This window comes from Neoarius graeffei, chromosome 7, assembly GCF_027579695.1.
Source record: "Neoarius graeffei isolate fNeoGra1 chromosome 7, fNeoGra1.pri, whole genome shotgun sequence".
Taxonomy (NCBI): Eukaryota; Metazoa; Chordata; class Actinopteri; order Siluriformes; family Ariidae; genus Neoarius; species Neoarius graeffei.
Window position 1 is genome coordinate 70,923,989 of NC_083575.1, and position 17,470 is coordinate 70,941,458.

A 17,470-nucleotide genomic window follows, 5' to 3' on the forward strand; every position below is an offset into this window, starting at 1 on the left:
CGGCGGAAGGCTCAATAATGGCAATAAATTACTTTCCCTTCAGTGCTGGAGCTGCAGGAGCAGGTGTCGCGCAACTGCCAGGAATTTGTTCGGATTCACCTCCAAAATTAAGTCGTTCATAAAACTACAACTTTTTCTGGTTCAAACAGAACCAATTAGGACCATGTACACCCTTTCTATTTTGTGCTACAACGTTAAGTAGAGGTGTGTGTGTGTGGGGGGGGGGTCAATGTGTAATTACCATTACTTATTTATTTATTAATTTATTTATTTTTACTAAAATCATCGTATCTCTGCAACCATACAAGATTTTTTTTTTTTTCAAAATTCCAAACCCTATGATCTTCTTGCGGTGTCCCTTTATAGAGAGCTGATTTTAAGGTGAATTAACTGTTTGAAATTTTAAGGTAAGTCCCTACAATAATCACGGAACTGGAGTGAAGGAAAAAGCCACTGCAAGATTAATTTATAATTTATAAATTTCCCTGTGTATTTCTGAATCTTGTCGTTGCCTTTTTGTCCACTGAAACAGGTGTGATGTTATATTGCATCTAAAAACATGATTTCAATATCAAATGAATGGACACACCATCCTGTTATCTCTCTCAACTAACTCATCGGGGTTTTCTGTGTTTATAGGCTCTGAAAGAGATTCTCTCACAGCATGAGCAAAATTTACGCTGTTCAATTAATACTGTATCTTCAGGTACTATTAACACATCCATCTTCCGTCAAATATATGATTTTCCGATGTGAAAATCAGCACTCTCCAGTCACAAGACAAAGCAATTCTACAGAGATGCGAGAGCATTCTACATCAGAAGCTTTCTAAAAAAAAAAAATGGAAAAATTCTCATTATGTCTCATCTAACCTGGATTATGCCTCATCTAACCTGGAAGCGCTGGTGCCAAATTATAAGAATTTACCAGTTGATGAGTTCTGGGGGAAGCTGTCCAAAGTCACATCTGTGAGCTCAGAGCAGTTGAGATTCAGGGAGCTCTCTCAGCTGATGAAGCTGCTATTGGTGCTGCCAAATTCTAACTGTGATGTGGAAAGGGCATTCAGCATGGTGCGTCACATCAAGACAGAATTTAGGAGTCAGACGTCTCACCAAACACGTGTGAATCTGATGTCTTGCAAGATTAACAAGTTTATTGACACAGAGTACTACGAGGTGGAGGTGTCTGGAAAATTGCTCAAATCTGCAAAGCAAGCAGCCTCTAAATACAATGAAAGCTTGCAAAAGGAACAGGCATAGAACAGAGGAAAGGAAAGAGCCCTTTAGGCCTATGCCTACATGTACAGTTGCATTCATGGTCATTCATGCAATTCATTCATTTTTCTGTTATATTCATCTGTGTTTCGGTATCTAAGTAAAGCAATGTTCTGTGGTGAACATTTCTATCTATCCTGGTCATCCTTCCTTATTAATGGGGGGGGGGGGGTCCTAGATTCAATCAGTAAAGAGCTTAATATATGGCACATTGTAGTTATCATAGTTTATGGGTTGGGGGCAGCTAAGTCCCCAAGCCAGGGTGTCAGCTATGAATCTGAGTGAATTCAGGTATTGTTCATCTCCAAAAGGCCACCCCAGAATCCACCAGAATGCAGGAACTCACATCAACCATCAACCAAATTCAGATTTTCTGGGGGAGTACCCCCATACCCCCCGGCAATGTATTCCCCCCCCAAAAAAAAAAAAAAATCCTTCCCCAAAGATGTGGACCTCCCTGAAATGAATTTTATCAGGTTGGGATGTCTGGGATCACATTTCTGAAAATTCAGAGTCTGACAGTGACTTTGAAGAGGATGAGATGGAGCATCAGCCAGTCCCAAAACAAAGACGAGTATGGGGATGATGTGTTGTACAGACTGACAATGGTTATTATATGTGTTCAGCTTGTGTTGTGTAAACTGAACTGAATGGGTTAAATTTCTAATGAAATTCAAAGAAATAAAAATGAGTTGTTATGAAAAACTTTGCTTCATTTGTAAATTTGAAGATAAACATCTTTTTTTCCACTCATATCTTGACTGTAATTGATTTTCTTTTTGTAAAATTACATTTTATTAAAAAACAAACAAAAAACGAGTTGCACTTTTTTAAATAAATGCAATCTAACAAAGGTAAAGGGCAATTATTAACCATATATGCTGTTTATGTTGCTTGTAATTGGTGTGAAGTAAACATCTGTTAAGTATTTAATGTAAAATTATTTGATTGTGTTGAATTTAAAGCACCAAAATGCAGCGGGTCCACCAGACCCACGAACACTGGCTGAATAACAAAAATACAAACACCACACAAGGGTTAAGATATATAACTAGCGTTTTTGGTCTCCGCTTTTAAATGTTGCAGGGAAATCAATTATGGAGTAGGTCTACCCTTGCAATAAACAGATCTGAAAGGTTAGAGTATATATTTAGAACCATTAATCTTCATGGCATGAGGCTATGATGCTGAATTAATGTGCCTTAATGGTGCAGCCATAAATGTTAATCCATCTTCACGTGTGTTTAGTGTGCAATAAAGTATACAGTAGATAAATAAAGACAATCAGTGTTGCTTAACCTTGACGATGGGGAGAAGAGGTTTTATTACTAATCAATGTTCCGTCCGTGACGTGAACTGAAATTTCAGGGAAAGATGGCTTATCTCGAGAGATAACAAACATCAATGGATGATCACTGATTTGAATATATTGACATGGTGATGTGGGAACTGAAGTATATGTGGTGTGTGGCCTTTACTGCACTGACTGTGTCATAATACAAAATATATTACAAATGGGTTCCATCAACTGGTTTTTAACAACAGATTTTGTAGGAATGATGCATAAATCCATATAAAAAGCTATAACCACTTATCACACACTACACCCTGACCTTTTTATACAACTCTTAAATTTTCATACTACTTTGCTTGCAAGGATTCTTACAAACTTGCATTTGTGAGATCATGTTAGTTCGAATGTATGGAGATGGAGAGAGGTGGGTACATCCTGGACAGGTCACCAGTCTATCACAGGGCCAACACAGAGAGACAAACAGCCATTCACATTTGGATTCACACCTACAGGCAATTTAGAGTAGCCAGTTGACCTAACATGCATGTCTTTGGATTGTGGGAGGAAACCAGAGCACCCAGAGGAAACCCATGCAGGCACAAGGAAAACATGCAAACACCACAAAGAAAAGCCAACCAGCAGAGAAGGGTCTATTTGCAGTCTTGCAGACCACAGGACACGCCCACTTCAGGGCATGACACACCCCATGTGTTAACAACCAGAAGTACTGTTGGAAATTCCTAACCCTAACTGTAACCCAAGGTCTAATAAGGCTGGCATAATGTGCAAAATGGCAACTCTGTGAAATGGGCATATCATATAGTCGGCATATTGTATAAGTACTGTGCATCCACAGTTAGAACTACTTGGACCAGCAGGTGAATTTAAATTTTTATTGACCAGTTCTGCACAATATTAATGAAATGTTAAATTTATGACTCCGGTATGCTGCAGAATCATGACTTATCCTCACACTGGTGCCCCAGGGTATTGACTGTGGCCTAGAATTTATTCATTAGTGTTTGTATTGTAAATCGTGGTGCCCCAAGCACTTCACTGATTTTATTCATGCTAAGCAGGAACTGTAATTATCGTTTCCCAAAGTTCATTAATTTCAACAGTCTGCTTACTGTTTTTAAACAATGTGCCAGAAAAAACTAGATTAATTGACTGTGGCGCTCAAATCCCTGCTCATTGTGATAATGGGAAAACATCCACCCTGAAAGACGGAATCCTCATGAAATAACAAAAATAATCCAAATGAGTCATGAGCACAAACCTTTGAGTTGTTTCTGTCCGAGTCCTTCACATCAGCAATGCCTCGCTCTTTTTCCCTATTGTATGTAAGAGATGTATGATTCAAGGTTGCTCACAAAAGTTCAAGTTATCAAACCTCTGTTTTGAATGTTCACAACTCTTGGGGAGAAAATGTGAAAAAACCAAGAACAGACAAAGGAAAAACAAACAAACAATCTCTATACAGTGCCTTGAAAAAGTATTCATACCCCTTGAACTTTTTCACATTTTTCCACCTTACAACCACGAACTTAAAAGTTTTTTATTGAGATTTTATGTGATAGACCAACACAGAGTAGCACATAATTGTGAAGTGAAACGAAAATGATAAATGGTCTTCAAAATTTTAAACACATAAAAATCTGAAAAATGTGATGTGCATTAGTATTCAGCCCCCTGTACTCTGATACCTCTAAATACAATCCAGTGCAATCAATTGCCTTCAGAAGTCATCTAATTAGTTAATAGAGTCCTACTGTGTGTAGTTTACTCTCAGCATAAATACACTTGTTCTGTGAAGGCCTCAGTGGTTTGTTAGAGAACACTGAAGAACAAACAGCATCATGAAGACCAAAGAACTCACCAGACAGGTCAGGGATAAAGTTCTGGAGAAGTTTAAAGCAGGGTTAGGTTATAAAAAAAAATATCCCAAGCTCTGAACATCTCAAGAAGCACTGTCCAATCCATCATTCAAAAATGGAAAAAGTATGGCATAACTGCAAACCTACCAAGACATGGCCGTCCACCTAAACTGACAGAGCAAGCAAGGAGAGCACTGGTCAGAGAAGCAGCCAAGAGGCCCATGATCACTCTGGAGGAGCTGCAGAAATCCACAGCTCAGGTGGGAGAATCTGTGCACAGGACAACTATAAGTCGTACACTCCACAAATCTGGCCTTTTTGGAAGAGTGGCAAGAAGAAAGCCATTGTTGAAAGACAGGCATAAGAAGTCCCATTTGCAGTTTGCCAGAAGCCATGTAGGGGACACAGCAAAAATGTGGAAGAAGGTGCTTTGGTCAGATGAGACCAAAGTTAAACTTTTTGGCCTAAATGCAAAGCGCTATGTGTGGCAGAAAACTAACACTGCTCATCACCCTGCACACACCATCCCCACTGTGAAACATGGTGGTGGCAGCATCATGCTATGGGGATGCTTTCCTTCAGCAGGGACAGGGAAGCTGGTCAGAGTTGATGGGAAGATGGATGGAGCTAAATACAGGGCAATCCTGGAAGAAAACCTGTTGGAGGCTGCAAAAGACTTGAGACTGGGAAGGAGATTCACCTTCCAGCAAGACAATGACCCTAAACATACAGCCAGAGCTACAATGGAATGGTTTAGATCAAAGAATATTCATGTGTTAGAATGGCCCAGTCGAAGTCCAGACCTAAATCCCATTGAGCATCTGTGGCAAGACTTGAAAATTGCTATTCACAGACGCTCTCCATCCAATCTGGCTGAGCTTGAGCTATTTTGCAAAGAAGAATGGGCAAAAATTTCAGTGTCTAGATGTGCAAAGCTGGTAGAGACATACCACAAAAGACTTGCGGCTGTAATTGCAGCAAAAGGTGGCTCTACAAAGTATTGACGCAGGGGGGCTGAATACTAATGCACATCACATTTTTCAGATTTTTATTTGTTTAAAATTTTGAAGACCATTTATCATTTTCGTTTCACTTCACAATTATGTGCTACTGTGTTGGTCTATCACATAAAATCTCAATAAAAAACTTTTAAGTTCGTGGTTGTAAGGTGGAAAAATGTGAAAAAGTTCAAGGGGTATGAATACTTTTGCAAGGCACTGTATGTAGACTGCAGCAAACTCAATTTACAAGACTGACTATTCCTCAAAGTGCCGTAGAGGAGCCTAATTATTATAAATCACCAGTGTTATTCTCACACACTGGCACTGTTCTGAATAGTGACAAGCTCTGCCATGGACACAGAGTGTCTGGATAAGCTTTAGCATGAATTGGTACTTGGCTAATATTGGCTAGAACTTCCTTTAGTAAAAAAAAAATTGCTGGTGACAGATTTCACGTCAGATTGTTTTACCACATACTGTTTCACTGATTTATCAAACTTTTTGAAACCAGATAGTCCTTTAACTGTAAATAACCCCATAAACTTGAGTACAGATTTATTTTATGAACATAATTAAATTATTTAGGTATCACACTCATTATTCAAATGTAAACAGTAATGTCCTGGCTGTTTATTAGCACTGTAAAGCTTTTTTTTTTTTTATTACTGACCTTTTCACTTTACAGAACGCATTAGGCCCAAGTCTACATCATTTATCAGCCTACTTGTTTTTGAGTTATTGAGGTTGGAATAAAAGTTGTTCAATTTAAGCGACCAGTCAAACTGGCTAACAATTACAAAACCTGAAATAATAATAAGCCTTTATTTGTCATATGCACACTCAAGCACAGTGAAATTTGTCTTCTGCATTTAACCCATCTGAAGCAGTGAACACACACATGTGAGCAATGACCACACACACATACCCCGAGCAGTGGGCAGCTATGCTTCAGCACCCGGGGAGCAGTTGGGGGGTAGGTGCCTTGCTCAAGGGCACGTCAGCCCAAGGCCGCCCAATGTTAACCTAACCACATGCCTTTGGACTGTGGGGGAAACTGGAGCACCCAGAGGAAACCCACGCAGACATGGGGAGAACATGCAAACTGCATACAGAAAGGCCCCCGTCAGCCACTGGGCTCACACCCAGAACCTTCTTGCTGTGAGGCGATAGTGCTAACCACTACACCACCATCGGGGAACTGAACCCCGGGCTTCTATGTGCTAGGCAGAGATACTGTCCACTATACTAACAATGACAAGTGAAATAGATAAAATAATTTTGAAAGTGATGGATTGTGATTTCCATCAAGGTAGCAATAAAATAAATTAAATCTTCTTGTAACCTCTGGAGGTCCCCAGATCCCACCTTGACATTGTTCTGAATATTCCCCAAGCTCTGGCATGGAAAGACTGAAGCAGATGGAGTGCCTGGATAAGCTTAATGTATTGTCTCCAGGTGCTGGGATGCAATTGAGCTCTGGATGATTCAGCCACAGGCAGACAGATCACCACCATCTTCATCCTACATGTAAATGTCGATTATGTAAGATTTAATTAGCCATTTTAATGCTCGACTCCTCCAGATTACATTGTCTTAATCCATTGTAACAGCCTCATCTTTTTCCTCCAGTCAGTGTAATGACTTTTGAGTCAATGGAGCAACTGTCATGTTAGAGAAAAGAGGCTTTTGACTACATTGTAGTGGCATGTCTTCTTCACTCTCGTTTCTTCTTTGTTAGAATCCAACAGCGGTTTGTAATGACTTTGAGTGCGTCATGTTGACTAAGTACTTGCCTTAGTGTTGTTGTTTTGTTAAACATTGCTGCTTTTTTCATACAGTAGATGCATGAAACAAAAGCATTTCTGATGTGTGTGTCAAAGCTGTTCACTTGAACAATACCCAGCTGTTGTTGTGTGGAAGGGATGTGCCACTCAAGGGTGCTCACAGGTGTTCAACATCTCTAGTGACCTTGGTTAATGTATTTAGTTTAACATATTTGAAATTTGGACACTCAGTTTGGAAAAGCAAAACATGAGAAAAGGATGCATCAATGAGCAGGCTCCAAAGAGACAGAGGCTGTTCTGGTGTTCCCTAGCAACCAGCTAATCCTTAGGTTTTGTTATAGAATTGAAATCCAGTTTGTCTCTGATAACAATAAACCCTGCTCTACCAGATCACTAAGTTTGGCTTGTGCTTCATCTTTCTTCAGAATGGTCTCCAATTTCAAGTTCCACCTAATCCAATAATCCAGTTGTTGTATCTGGAAAAGAAGGAAGTGAAAATGAAATAACCTTATGATATCAGTCAAGCTTTCACTACATGCCTGGGCTTGAGGGCTGTCCGTTATTAACCAGTATGGGAAATCTACTTCAGTGTCATTTCAGTGCTTTTTGCTAGAATTCCCTTTAGAAAAATTGATTTGTGGCAAATCTATACATTTGACCAATTTCTTGCTTGATTATTTTATGACATAAGAAATGTGCATGCAAATTAATAGGGTTTTTTTTTTCTTGTCAGGACACATTGTCTGTGCTGAGAGTTCTACTGTAGTGAACCCACTGGTTTTAATTCTCTGATACAGTAAAGGTACTAGAGAAACACCATCTGTTTGCAGCTGTTTGAGAGAAAGACAGATGCTGCAGTTTCCAAATGAGAACGCTCTGAGCTAATATGACGTTCATGAGGGATCAGTTTTAATGGGTTTCCAGCAAGTATCTAAAACCATGAAGACTGACACTGTGTTATTGGTGATTAGAAGCAGAGTTCAGTTTCTCCCAAGACTGAAATGCTCAACTGCAAGTGAAATAATTTGTCCTTGGGACATTCGCACAATTAGACATGAACCCTGGTGAGAAAAATAAATGGGGTGATCATTTACCTGGTGTAAAGAGCCTTTGGATGACTCCATAATCATCAGTAATGGCTGACAGCCTGCGGTGTCACAAAGTTTTGCTACATTAGGTTATTGAATAAACAGGTACTTTAACAAAGGTACTTGTGGCATTTACTTCTGAATCCTTTTGCGCCTTTTATGAAGGCGTCTCTCTGTGTTCAGGTCGGTTCTCTTCCCGCTGTCCCACTTCACCTCTCCTCATCTGTCACAATGTCTGACTTCTTGGAGGATCAGATTCTTGAGTTTAAGGAGGCCTTCCTGCTGTTTGACTGGACAGGAGATGGGAAGCTCAGCTACAGTCAGTGTGGAGACGTGATGCGAGCTCTGGGTCAGAACCCTGTCAATGCTGAAGTGCTCAGAAATGCCAAAGCTGAAGAAATTAATGTTAAAATACTGGATTTTGAGCAGTTCCTGCCCATGCCCCAGGCCATCGCCAAGAACAAAGACCAGAGCTCGTATGAAGACTTTGTGGAGGGTCTGAGGGTGTTTGATAAAGAGGGAAATGAGACAGTGATGGGTGCAGAGCTATGCCACATCCTCACCACGCTGGGTGAGAAGATGACAGAAGAGAAAGTAGAGACTCTGGGGAAATGGGACAGTGATGGGTGCAGAGCTACGCCACATCCTCACCATGCTGGGTGAGAAGATGACAGAAGAGAAAGTAGAGACTCTGTTGGCAGGACATGAGGATGCAAACAGCTGCATTAATTATGAAGCCTTTGTGCGCTACATCATGCTGATGGGGGCCTTTCTGTGTGGAGTTTGCATGTTCTCCCTGTGTGGGTTTCCTCCGGGTGCTCCGATTTCCCCCACAGTCCAAAGACATGCGGTTAGGTTGACATGGGGCGGCCATGAGCTGAAGTGCCCTTGAGCAAGGCACCTAACCCCCTACTGCTTCCCGGGCGCTGTAGTATAGCTGCCCACTGCTCTGGGTATGTGTGTGCATGTGCATGTTCATTGCTTCAGATGAGTTAAATTCAGAGGATGAATTTCACTGTGCTTGAGTGTGCATGTGACAAATAAAGGCTTCTTCTATTTGCAATATTTGCCATTCAGAGTGTTTCAAACTTCAAAACATCTACAGTGCATATTGTTGTAATCCAGTCTGTGTACACATGCAGTGCAGAGATGGAACCAGATCCGAATATATTATTCAGAATGAACAGAATGCCAGATAGCTTCACAGGGTATTTTTTGGAAAAGATTAGACGTGTGTATTGGGACTGGGATTCTTTAGGATACAACAAAGACAAAAGCTCGAGTGAGAGGTTTTCACTTTCATGCAGATATGAAGCTTGTAAAAGACCACACTGGACAATGTGTTTGCAGCGTTCAGTCATTTATCTTTACTAACTTCCTGGTCAAGGTTGCTGTGGTGTAAAATTCTTTTATACTGCATACCGTCAGATTTTTTCCCCTAAATTATTTTTTACTAACAATTAAATTATACGTATTCAATTCAGGATATATCAGTCAGACACGCCTGATTTCCCATAAGCATGATAAATTCACAAAATCAATCCTATATTCATAAAATCAGTCAAGACTCAAAGACTTTCCAGAAGGTCAGCCTATTAGCACGTGCTTTATCTTCATAAATTCCAGGTTCTTTGGCAGAAAGTGGTTAATGTCAAAACATCAACATATTTAAGTGGAGTATATGTCTAATCATGTCTTTTGCCTGACATTTACTATAATTAACAATTATTCCACGAAACTGAGTCGGCTATAAGCCTTGTACGATGAGATTGAGTGGAATGATTGTTTTATTATATCCATGTTCACTGGATTTTGAGAAGCAGAGCATTTTAATTTTTATGTTTTGTGGATTTGATAAATAAAAACTTTATACAAAACATCTGACAAAATCATTTCTGCTTAGGCAGACTTCTTAAAAACCTATCGATGGCTGCACAAATTGACTTTAGTGGGGTTTTTTTTGTTTGTTTGTTTTTTTTGTAGAAAGTGCCGTCTTGCTGTCATGCTGAGGTATAAAATAGCTTTAGGCATTTATTTAATTTTTCCTTAGACATTTGTTATGTAATTTTCAAACTTCTTTGAGCTTTTGAACCAGTCTAAAAAAAAAATCAACAAATTTTAATGCTTAAAGATGAAGAATGTCAACAAACTGGTGAAATGACAGTAGCAATTTGTGAAAAATACTATAATGATAATTCTTGAAAAATAAAAAAAGATATGTTCTTACTTAAAATACTTTCTTTCCATGTTTTGTTGCTTTTTTTGTATTTTTGGGGGTTTTGTTTTCGAGTAGAGTTTTTATTTCGTCCTCGTTTGGCTCAGCAACACGCGCCGCCATTTTGTTTTTCTCTATTTACAATATATGAGCTGATAGCCTAGTAGTAGAGTAGTCAATCCGAGCACACAATTGCTCATATCCAGAGAATGTGGATAGAATAATAATAGTTTGTCATCATCCCTCTATGACTATTAGGTACCCCACAGTGAATCATAAAAAAACATAAAACATTGTACATTTATGTATCATATCAGTGCAAATGTGAGGATTAGTCAGGAGCTTTAGTGCCACAGGTAGCAATCTATCTTTGTCTTTTAATAGTTGTATCAGGGAGAGATTTCATCCGATTTATTTTCTGAATTTGATGAGTTAGCACACTTGGGACTTTGATGGCCCACTGGGATTCAAGTGCTAGTGAGAGAGATTCAAGTGCTATGTGGATTAGATCTTACCCAGTTAATTTAGAAGATTACGTCAGGTCTGAAGCACCTTGAGGTCAATAACCTTGATGCATTTACTAAATCCTGCATGTGCATCACATATCATTGTGTCTTTCTGTGCTATTTCATCCGTGACAGTCACCTAAACAACGCAGCTCTAGTCATCAGTTATGCCTACATCTGCAGACATTGTTATTTTGGAAGCACACAACAGCCAGAATTGTGTTTACATCCAGCTGGTGTGTCTGGAATGAAGTAGAGGTTATATTTTATTTCTACTGAGCAAGAGTCAAATATCAGTCTTTCAGATTGGGAACCCTTATTTTTTTGTTTGTTTTTTTCACCATAATAATTAAATCTGTCATAATCTCCACTGGAATTGGAGTAAATTAGCTTGACTGGGTGCCTAAGCACCAAGATGGCTTATTATAACTTCATTAACTGCTCTGCTAAAAACAAACAAACAAACAAACAAACAAAAAGCAGAAATAAATACACTCATTTACCATGAGCTTTTTGTATATTTTGCAGAAGGCTGTAAAATCCTTTTCACAAATTCTCCTGACATAACCAAGTCCATAAAAAGCGTAAATGCACCTTCTCCACTGAGTAATTCACTGTCTGAGCTCATTAGCATAAAATGCTTTCAGATTGACAATATAGAAAGAGAGCAAATTATTTTCCTGCATAGAAGCCAGACACTATGCTTATGAATTATTCATTATTTTCATTAAGTAGCTATTTTCATAGACACTGGAGAGCACTTAAAATCTTGTTTTAATAGTCCAGACACAACTGTCCCTTCAAAGCAGCCACTAACTTTCCTGATTAGAAAGTCTTTCAGATGAGAATTTATACATAAGCCTTTTCCTTCCTTTGAAATGAAAAAGGAAATGCAGTACAAATGCCACTTCTTATAAATGAAGGCTTTAATATAAGACGATGAAAATCACATGCAACTTTGTAGACTTTGTGTCCTTTGGTATATGCATTAGTGTTAAATTTGGGTAATTATTATGTGAGATGGGGCGGCACGGTGGTGTAGTGGTTAGCACTGTCGCCTCACAGCAAGAAGGTCCTGGGTTCGAGCCCCGGGGCCGGCAAGGGCCTTTCTGTGTGGAGTTTGCATGTTGTGTCCGCGTGGGTTTCCTCCAGGTGCTCCGGTTTCCCCCACAGTCCAAAGACATGCAGGTTAGGTTAACTGGTGACTCTAAATTGACCGTAGGTGTGAATGTGAGTGTGAATGGTTGTCTGTGTCTATGTGTCAGCCCTGTGATGACCTGGCGACTTGTCCAGGGTGTACCCCGCCTTTCGCCCGTAGTCAGCTGGGATAGGCTCCAGCTTGCCTGCGACCCTGTAGAAGGATAAAGCAGCTAGAGATAATGAGATGAGATGAGATTATGTGAGATGAGATGAGTTTTTTTAGGGCACACTAAATTGAATCTACTGAAATGGCCATTTCTATGCACAGTAGAACGTCTCCTATTAAAATGCATGCTCATCCTCAGCTCTATTTCTAACTCTGTCATTTCAGTACTTCCAGATTAAATTAAAGACCTCAGTCATTATTTGCATTGATATCAAGGTGGGCCAGTGCTCAGCTGTTCATATGTGAAAATTCTGAGAAATGAGGTGATTTGCTGATTACATTACATTACAGGCATTTAGCAGACGCTCTTATCCAGAGCGACATACAACAGACCCAGAGCAGCCTGGGGTTAGGTGCCTTGCTCAAGGGCACTTCAGCCATTCCTGCTGGTACAGGGAATTGAACTGGCAACCTTTTTGGTCGCAAAGCTGCTTCTCTACCTTTAAGCCATGGCTTCCTCTAATGCCTAATTATGATGGAAACTGATACTTAATTATAATAAGTCAAGGAGAAGAATGAATCACGAGTTGGGTTTTATGTATATAAGTACTAAATATAAGTATTGAATATGAGTCAAGGTTTCAAATTAATATCTTTTGCAGAAGACGACCAGACTAAGATGAAGGTGTAACATTAACATAAATCATATACTGTATAAGAGGTATAATGCAATGTTACTATCTGTATCTGCATAGTGCTTCAATTATTCATATCTGCATCAGTATTTTGATTTAACCTTGAAGTAAGCAGAAGGGTTTTTGTTTGTTTGTTTGTTTGTTTGTTTTTGTTTAAGTAGGGATGTGCGTAAGATAGCATCTTATTATTAATCCTGCTTACACAGTTATAGAATACTGTATTTGTTCGTACCTGCCAGTGACATTTCTAATGAATTTAAAATGTCTCTATTTCTATAATATCTATCTGTCTATCTAAAAAATACATGAAAGTAAAAATGGCCTCAATGAGAGATCACTTAAAATCTTAGCTCATACTGGCCACTGTTGTGCGTGAGTTTGAAATCCAATCAATCCTGTGGGAGAAGTAGTGATTTTTGTGAAATTGCGTATGATCCCTGTATAGCCGCATCAATAGCAGGCGGCGCCACCTGGTGAACAATTCTTGTTGAAATATGTCTTTAGAGTCTTCTGGGTGAGTTTCAATGAAAACATCCTAGCAGTTTATGAACAGTAGTGTTTGGTGTGACAAATCACCCAAAAATTTCAGATGCCCATAAAATTGTAAATGACAGGTGGCACCACCATCTTGACAACTTTTATGCACACCCACCTGGGGAACATTGTATGTGAATTTAAAATGTGATCACTCCTTTAGGAGTAAAGATTTTTGTGAAATTGCACATGACCCCTCTGTCGCTTTATCCATGGGAGGTGATACCACCTGGTGAACAACTGTTGTTAGAATATGTCTTTAGAGTCTTCTGGGTGAGTTTCAGTGAAAACGTCCCAGACGTTTACGAAGAATAGCATTTAATGTGACGAGTCACCCAAAAATTTTAGACACCCATAAAATCATAAATATGACAGATGGCACCACCATCTTGACAACTTTTATACACACCCACCTGGGAAACATTGTATGTGAGTTTGATCGAAATCCAATCAATCCTGTAGGAGGAGTAGCAATTTTTGTAAATTGTGGACAGACGATGTGTGATTGCATAAGGTCAGCCGGCCTGGCCTGCGGCCAGATGAGCTAATTAAAAAAAACCCCTCCTGTTCATATGAAAAAAAAAAAAGAATAGTGCACCTCCCTTTTGTTTCTGTATTTCAATCTGTTCAGTCTGAATAACATATATTACATATACATGTATCTGTATATGTAATATTACCATCCAGTTGTTCTCATGTTATCTTCAGTGGCGTTTTTCCATAATTTTCGACCATGAATTCAATTTTATTTACCATATTATTTAAAATGGTCAAGTCTATCCTACTTGAAAATTATTTGCAAAATGAATTTCGTTACCATCTGCTTCTATTCACCACAGATACACCAAAATGAAGACTGCGACAAACATCTACATCTTTAACCTGGCCCTGGCAGATGCCTTGGCTACCAGTACCCTCCCCTTCCAAAGTGTGAACTATCTCATGGGCACCTGGCCTTTTGGGAACCTCTTGTGCAAGATTGTCATGTCGATTGACTATTACAACATGTTTACAAGCATCTTCACGTTGACCACTATGAGTGTAGATCGCTACATTGCCGTGTGCCACCCCGTGAAAGCTTTGGACTTCAGGACTCCCCGCAATGCCAAGATTGTCAACGTCTGCAACTGGATCCTGTCGTCTGCTATTGGTCTGCCAGTTATGATCATGGCTTCGATTACTACAAACGACTACCATGCCAATGGTATGTGTGTTGAATTATTACATAATTCAAATACCTTATGTAAATGTATTAACATTTTCCATAAGGGAATAGTGAGAGTTTTAAATATTAGCAAAATAATGGATTGAGTGTAGTGGATAAAGTAAATCTAATTTTAAAAAAAAACCTTTTATTTAGGATCATGTTCATAAGTGATAAGAGTATAATGGAGGTGTTTTGTCCTTTTAGGTGACAGCTTTATACTGTCTGATAAATGACACACCTACTGCTGAGCTGCAGATCTGTATTTATGTGTCAAAAAAGTCAAGTGTATAATTTAACTTGTTCATCCCTGTCACAGTTCTGAATTATGAGCATAGATGGAATCTTTTTTTGAGTCATCTTTCAATGACACTAACAGTACAGTTCCTTGCATAAGTACTCAAGAAAAAGAAGCCTTTATTTAATCAAGCACAGACTTCAAGAAGTCTTATTCAAGCATAGACTTAAGCACAGTGAAATTCCTCCTCTGCATTTAACCCATCTGAAGCAGTGACACACACATGCACACACAAGTGACCAGTCAGCGCACGCACATACCCAGAGCAGTGGGCAACTATGCTACAGTGCCCAGGGAGCAGTTGGGGGTTAGGTGCATTGCTCAAGGGCACTTCAGCCCAACCTTCAGGCCATGGCTTCCCAATGTTAACCTAACCGCATGTCTTGAGACTGTGAGGGAAACCAGAGCACCCAGAGGAAACCCACGCAGGCACAGGAAGAACATGTAAACTCCACACAGAAAGGCCCCTGTCAGCCCCTGGGCACAAACCCAGAACCTTCTTGCTGTGAGACAACAGTGCTAACCACTACACCACCATGCCGCCCCTTGAATCCTTCCACATTTTGTAGTGTTACAACCTAGACCTGAAAATTACTTAATTGAAATTACAAGTCATGAATCTATACAAAATAGTCCAGAATACTGAAGTAGGGGTAAAATTCAATATATTTTGCAAAATACATTACAAATAGGGCAGCACGGTGGTGTAGTGGTTAGCGCTGTCGCCTCACAGCAAGAAGGTCCGGGTTCGAGCCCCGTGGCCGGCGAGGGCCTTTCTGTGCGGAGTTTGCATGTTCTCCCTGTGTCCGCGTGGGTTTCCTCCGGGTGCTCCGGTTTCCCCCACAGTCCAAAGACATGCAGGTTAGGTTAACTGGTAACTCTAAATTGACCGTGAGTGTGAATGGTTGTCTGTGTCTATGTGTCAGCCCTGTGATGACCTGGCGACTTGTCCAGGGTGTACCCCGCCTTTCGCCCGTAGTCAGCTGGGATAGGCTCCAGCTTGCCTGCGACCCTGTAGAGCAGGATAAAGCGGCTGGAGATAATGAGATGAGAATTACAAATAAAAAGGCCCTAGACTTTCAACAACAAGCACAGCAAGCACATATAGATCTGATGATTGGATGTCCATATACTTTTGGTCATGTAGTGTACAAAAACAGTGAGCTTTGTATGTTGAAATGGTGTCTGAAAGCATTTAATTCATGACATACTAAACTAAAAATGCAAGCCCAATTAAGGGAAAAAAGTAGAACCAGTCCATGCCAGCAAAATGCTTTCATAGCATAATAGAGAAGCGTTGAGCAAAAACTGTGATGGAGCCAGTGTTTTTCATAATTTGTCACAGATCTGATGAAAGATAAAGCACTGCTGTTTTTAATCTTGCTCCATTGTGCCATTTTGTGTGCTTTCTTTCTTTCTTTCTTTCTTTCTTTCTTTCTTTCTTTCTTTCTTTCTTTCTTTCACAGCAACAGGCATTATTGACTGCACTCTTGTGTTCCCTCACCCATCCTGGTACTGGAAGAACCTGCTAAAGATCTGTGTTTTTATCTTTGCCTTCATAATGCCTGTGTTGATTATTACGGTGTGTTATGGCCTGATGATCCTGCGCCTGAAGAGTGTCCGCATGCTGTCTGGTTCCAAGGAAAAGGACCGCAACCTGCGACGCATCACACGCATGGTGCTGGTAGTGGTGGCCGTCTTCATCGTGTGCTGGACCCCCATCCACATCTTTGTGATCATCAAGGCCCTTGTGACCATCCCCGACTCTCAATTGCAGACCATCACTTGGCACTTCTGCATCGCCTTGGGTTACACCAACAGCTGTCTCAATCCAGTGCTCTATGCCTTCCTGGATGAGAACTTCAAGCGCTGCTTCCGCGAGTTCTGCATACCCAGTCCGTCAGTGCTGGACCTGCAGAACTCAATGCGTTCAACACGCATCCGCAACCCACAGCGCGAGGCTCAGTCCAGTCCCACAGTAGACCGACCCAACAGGCAGGTATGACTAGCAGTGGAGATGTCATCACTGGATTTGCGCTGCCAGCCTAGTGTTGACATCAACTCAGAACTCACACAAGTCACCACAGGTCTCTGAGCTCTGTCAGGGTGGCACTACCGGTCAGCTGTGATGGTCATGCCAGTTTAGATTAATTCTAAAAAGTACATTTCATATGCTAGCAAAGTAGTGTGATGCTCAAGTTTGAATATGTACCACACCACTTTAGCTGAATTTAGTGTATAACCACTTCGGACATAATGCGTACAATTGTACACATGAAGTTCCATAGCACTTTTCCTTGTGTCCGAAGGGGATAATGTACCAAGAGGAAACCTTACATGAACACAAAGGGTTCCATGAAGTCAGATGAAAAATAGCCCAGAATTGCTTATGCA

At 40.2% G+C, this 17,470-nt stretch overlaps 2 protein-coding genes across 2 annotated transcripts in view; both read left to right on the top strand.

Moving 5' to 3' along the window:
* oprm1 (opioid receptor, mu 1) overlaps positions 1-17,081 on the top strand; it is a 56,253-nt gene extending 39,172 nt beyond the window's left edge. Inside the window, exons 2-3 of the mRNA XM_060924832.1 lie at positions 14,414-14,778; positions 16,549-17,081. Of these exons, the coding sequence (XP_060780815.1) occupies positions 14,414-14,778; positions 16,549-17,081 (898 nt within the window). The remainder of the gene's footprint in view (positions 1-14,413; positions 14,779-16,548) is intronic.
* On the top strand, positions 1,068-13,810 carry LOC132888514 (myosin light polypeptide 6-like). Its single transcript, XM_060924537.1, has 4 exons — positions 1,068-1,181; positions 8,502-8,835; positions 8,924-9,092; positions 13,738-13,810. The coding sequence occupies exons 1-4, from the start codon at positions 1,068-1,070 to the stop codon at positions 13,808-13,810; spliced, it is 690 nt and encodes a 229-aa protein (XP_060780520.1).
* Positions 17,082-17,470: the final 389 nt, after the last annotated feature.